The following is a 5,289-nucleotide window of genomic DNA, read 5'->3' on the forward strand; positions in this document are numbered from 1 at the left end:
ATGGAAACAGAAGCAAGCAATGGATTAATATAATAGCTAGTGGTTATTTTTTATAGCTAGGTATTGTAATAAAATAAAGCAAGGTTCTATCAATTACAACGTTCCATATTTTTATAGGACCTAATAATGCAATAATTTTTAAAAGTCTTCCCAATTTTTTACTTATAAATATGAGGTTTGACTTGGTCGTTTGTTTTCTGTCATTTAAGCAACACAAGTTCATATCTATCATCATACACGGCATCGTCAATCATCAAGTCCTTACCACTATCATAATGGCATCCTCAAGCGGCAACTACATTAATGAAGGTACAAAACGCAATAGTTTTTTTTTAACAACAATTCCTAGATTTTTAAGATAAATACATCACAACCTACATCCTAAATTATTTGAATTCCTTATCATTTGTTTGTGCCTTTGCGTGGTACACCACTTAAGAAACATGATAAGACCATGCGTACTGGGCGTGGTTGCCCAGTTTTTTTGCCCAAACACGCCAAAACACGTCGGGTCACCCCCCCCCCCTCGGGCGTGTTTGGCTGGTTTTTTTGTTTTCGCATGATTTAAATCACGCCTTGCCCCTCATTTGTTTGTCCAATCACCTTCCATCTTCCTATTTTTTATCCAATAAGATTTTTTGATGGTTTTTGTTTTATTTAATTATATTACATCTCATTTAACATAATGCCCCACCTCCCCACTACACCCCTTTTGTAAAAATGCCCAATAATGTCTCATTGCTGATTGGGCTGCCACATGACGCAAAACGCCCTAGGGTGGGGCAATATTCACCCCAACGACTACGCATGGTCTAAGTACAAACTCAATATTGTTTGTTCCAAAATTCGGTTTAAATGACTTACCAATTTCATGATTAATGCTCAGGGTGGCAACAATATCCATTCCCTTCTCAGGTGAATGCGGCTAGTTTTGTGTCTATAAAGTTGTCCGATAAGAGTAATTATGTGGCATGGGTGGAACAGATATGGGGGCTGCTGGAAATCCATGATATGTTGGGGTTTATCGATGGCACGATAAAGAAGCCGCGGCAGAATCATGGTTCAAGAACCATGGCAGACGATACTGCCTTTGAGGCCAAGTGCAGGGAATGGAAAAGGTCAGACACCCTAGTCAAAGGATGGATCCTTGGTTCGTTGAGCGAAAATGCGATAAAAACTGTTGTTGGTCAGAACACTGCTCATGATGTTTGGAAAATGCTACAGTTCATATACACTACATACCGTGATCCTGTTAGCATCGCCACCATTGACGCTACAGAAATAGGTATGGCCCCAACACTAAACCTTTTACTTCAGAAATAAGCTTAGATCATTTTTCAAGTTATATGGCCTAACACTTTCATGCTTGTATGATACTCTGCAGCCTCACAACAATATCCATACCCTTCTCACGTGAATGCGGCTAGCTTTATGTCTATAAAGCTGTCTGGTAGGAGTAATTATGTGCCATGGCGGAAACAGATGTTGAGCCTCGTGTTCAGCCATGATATGCATGGCTTTATCGAGGGCTCCTTAAAGCGACCGGAGACTAATAATGGTCCTAATCCAAAGTATCTGGCGTGGAAAAGGTCGGATGTCCTAGTGCAAGGATGGATATTTGGCTCCTTAACTGAAGATGTGATGAGAATTGTTGTGGATCTTAACACTGCTCATGACATTTGGAATACGCTATACATAAAGTACACTACCCCCCTTGCTCCTATCATCAGCGCCAACAATGGTATGGCCCCGATATCTTGTAATTATTAGATAAAATATCTTAGTAACGTTTATTGTAATTATCCAAGTAATTACAAACATAAATCTAATCAAATTTTTTCTCCTAGTTATGGTAGAGATCATTACAATAACCTAATAAATATATTCGATCTAACATATATCACTAAAAATGGCTCTTTCATGGTTCAATAGATTATGATAAATACATCCCACTATGTCGAGCTATTGAACTAGGGGACTGGGAGAAGGCTCAAGAATATTTCAACCAGGACGAACGCACATTGACTGATAAACTCGACCAAAAAGGAAACAGTGCACTTCATATCGCAATCAAAAATCATGTAAATATTACGTTTCTTGAGAATCTCCTCAATCAAATAAACCCAGAGTCACTTCCAACCCTTGTCAACGATGGCCATTACCACCCGTTGCAGTATGCGGTATATTATGAGAACAATGTCGCTATAGAGAAGTTGGTCCAAACATATCCACATTTGTTATTCACTCCTGAGACTGACGAAATGCCTCTTATGATAGCTGCGTCTTATTCTCGGAGGACCACTTTTGATTATTTGCTTAAAGCCTGCAAACAATATATTGAGCTCAATCCAAAGGATGTTCAGATAAACCCCTTCAAGGGAAAAACTGGTTTTCTGCTTATTATTGTTACACTCATGGGAGGGTTTTATGGTGAGCTTTATTATTCATGCTACAGAGTAAACTTTATGTTTTACTATATATGTCATTTGTCTTGTGTTGTTATATAAACAAGCAGCAAGTATATTTGAAAATATCCACATACTAAACTTAGTTTGGTTTTGTAAATCCTACTTGTAGATGCTGCATATGACTTGCTCAATAACTACCCTGAGCTGACTATGGAAAATGACCCTCATCCCGGGGAAGCATTAATTTATCTCGCAGGAAAGTGTGATGCTTATCGGAGTGCAAAACGATACAACTTCTACCAAAGATTTGTTTATTCTCGTGTGTTTCTTCTCTTGCTCTAAATTCATTTTTCTCATATTTGATCCAGTTTTTATATAACCATATGTAGACGTCTTGTGCTTTTTTTATGTGCGATGAGAGGTGCCCGGTTGAGGGTTCAAGTTTCACGGCATAAAAAATGTGAAAATCTAAGAGCAGTATTAATGAGTATGTGAGTTAGCCGTTCTAATAAACATTGACTTTTCTTGACACAATCTTTGTGTAGGAAGAAATAAGTTCCAAAACCTATAAACCTAAAACCTGCATTGAAAGAGCTACATATATTTATTTTTGGTTCATCATCTGATAACATCTTATTTTCATTATGAAGATTTGCGTGCAGAGATTTACAACTTAGGTGTTACATCCAAGTATCCGGATATTGAGAATCAAGAGACAAACAAGGTCACCTCTAAGAGCTATGTCTACCAAGGTTTGTGACTCCAAAAGTTTGATTAAATCATCCATAAATATATCATTTACCGAAAAGTTTAATTTATTATAAGCCTAGAAAAAATGGATGTGTATGGCAGGGTAACGTCTAAAATTAGTTCTAACCAGATTGTTGTGTTCAAGTCAAAACGAGTTTTGAGCGAAATCGGGCTGGGTATTATTTTTGTCATGGTTCTCTTTCCATGTTTTTCTTTGTTTCGTCTAGCAAGTGTCCAAGATAAACCACGTGTGGCCTAATTGTTTATGCTATAAATGTGTTGATTTTTTAGTTAAGTATTGTGTAATTATATTCTTGATATACATATAACCGAATGTGGTTTCTTGTGTAGTTATGGAGAGGGTTCATGTCAAATTTTGGAAAGCACTACGACATGGTAATTAATATATTAGGACTCTAGTTTCTCTTTCTATTGCAATAGTTTCTAAAAATACAAGATTAAACATCGTTATTGTTATGATGCACAACATAACATCATGCTATTTTCGTTACCTTCAATTGTCTACAGTGTCGCATATCAACGACCTCTATATGGACAAAGTGAAACACCATAAAGCTCTTACCGTACTGAAGTTTGTATGCGAGAAAGTTGGTAAATTAAAATACAGTGGTGGCAAAGATTATGAAACGGCACTTATTGTTGCCGTGGAGAATAATATTCCTGAGGTAATAGAACATATCACTCGGGCAATTCCACAATCAATTCGGACCATGAAAGATAATACATATACACTTTATCACCTTGCAATAATGAACCGCTGTGAAAATGCTTACAACATTTTGGTGTATGAGATGAATTATCACAAGGATTTGCTTTATGGAACTCCTTTCTTTAATATCGAAAGCCTAAATCACTTAGCTGGAAAATTGGCACCTCAAGACAAACTCAATATGGTTACTGGTGCAGCATTGCAAATGCAAAGGGAGCTACAATGGTTTCAGGTGAAAATGTTGTCTATATTTTTAAATAAAAATCAAATTAGTTGAAATTTACTTGCTATAACATCCATTTAACTTATAGGAAGTACGCAAGTTAGTGATGACCAATGAGAGCAAAGCGGAAGGAATCGAAACACCAATCATGGTGTTTAGAAGGGAACACGAGGATTTGCGACAAAAAGGTGAAGAATGGATGAAATATACAGCAAATTCATACACAATCACTGCTGCACTTATTATTACAATAGTCTTTGCAGCAGCCATTACAGTACCAGGAGGAAACAATGGGGATACCGGAAAAGCAATTTATAAAACAAAGCCGAGCTTCATTGTATTTATTGTCTCAGATGCAATCTCATTATTCACAGCCACCACCTCTTTGTTGTTGTTTCTATCCATCCTCACAGCACGTTATGCAATCGACGATTTTCTCTACAAGTTACCTAAGAGATTAATACTTGGCCTTGTCATGTTATTCATGTCGGTGACAACGATGTTGATAGCCTTTGGTGCAACATTATATATTATGTCTGGGCAAGAAAATTCATGGATCTTAATCCCGATTTCTGTAGTAACATGTCTACCAATTGCTTCCTTTGTGACATTGCAGCTACCATTGTTATATGATCTCATATCATCAACATATGGTCGTGGAATCTTTGGTAAACAAAGTGAGCTTCGGATAACATCATAATAGAAAATTACGTGTTTCCTTTTTTTTTGGTGTACTTTTAGTAATAACAATAAAAAATGAAAACTCTTTAGGTAAGTAATGTATGTTCTTACCATACTATCGGGTATTATTTCCAAGATCAATTTGCATATTTAATTGCAGAATGAAATATTCAACAACAATCAGTCAAATGAAAAATGAGTTCTATTATTGATTTCTGAAAGATGAACAAAGTATGCACAAATGTTCATTGGCGGTGGTATTTATACCCACATGAAGGTAGGTGTTCAGTGAACCAATGGTTCAGGGAAACGATGTGATGCATTCTATATTATATTGTTCCCGTTGTTGCTAACCGACTTTTGGGCTAATTACAGCCGTTCAAAGTCCTCAACTTTTAATCTCAGCCGTATAAAGTCTCTAAATTCCTTCTAGAAGCAGCATTTCACGGCAGTTCAGCACTCTCTGTAACACCTCGAATTTTTGTGTCCATGATGTG

The 5,289-nt window shown here is 36.8% G+C and overlaps 1 protein-coding gene across 2 annotated transcripts; it reads left to right on the forward strand.

Annotated features, from left to right (window-relative positions):
- Positions 1-219: 219 nt before the first annotated feature.
- Positions 220-4,972, forward strand: LOC110877466. Of its 2 annotated transcripts, XM_022125614.2 has the most exons (10): positions 220-309; positions 887-1,285; positions 1,385-1,741; positions 1,933-2,430; positions 2,578-2,727; positions 3,059-3,160; positions 3,510-3,554; positions 3,687-4,120; positions 4,200-4,299; positions 4,366-4,972. In XM_022125614.2, exons 1-10 carry the CDS (start codon positions 276-278, stop codon positions 4,809-4,811), a joined length of 2,565 nt encoding a protein of 854 aa, XP_021981306.1. In that variant the 5' UTR covers positions 220-275; the 3' UTR covers positions 4,812-4,972. The 2 variants fall into 2 exon arrangements, with proteins under 2 accessions (XP_021981306.1, XP_021981305.1); XM_022125613.2 differs by having other exon boundaries at positions 222-309; positions 4,200-4,972.
- The last annotated feature ends 317 nt before the right edge of the window (positions 4,973-5,289 follow it).

Source organism: Helianthus annuus, unplaced genomic scaffold (genome assembly GCF_002127325.2).
Source record: "Helianthus annuus cultivar XRQ/B unplaced genomic scaffold, HanXRQr2.0-SUNRISE HanXRQChr00c046, whole genome shotgun sequence".
NCBI lineage: Eukaryota > Viridiplantae > Streptophyta > Magnoliopsida > Asterales > Asteraceae > Helianthus > Helianthus annuus.

Excerpts from the sequence above, each read along its gene's own strand:
- LOC110877466 (XM_022125613.2), top strand. The coding sequence starts at position 276 with ATGGCATCCTCAAGCGGCAACTACATTAATGAAG. Across the intron at positions 1,286-1,384 it reads CATTGACGCTACAGAAATAG|CCTCACAACAATATCCATAC; the intron begins GTATGGCCCCAA and ends GATACTCTGCAG. Across the intron at positions 3,161-3,509 it reads TAAGAGCTATGTCTACCAAG|TTATGGAGAGGGTTCATGTC; the intron begins GTTTGTGACTCC and ends TTTCTTGTGTAG.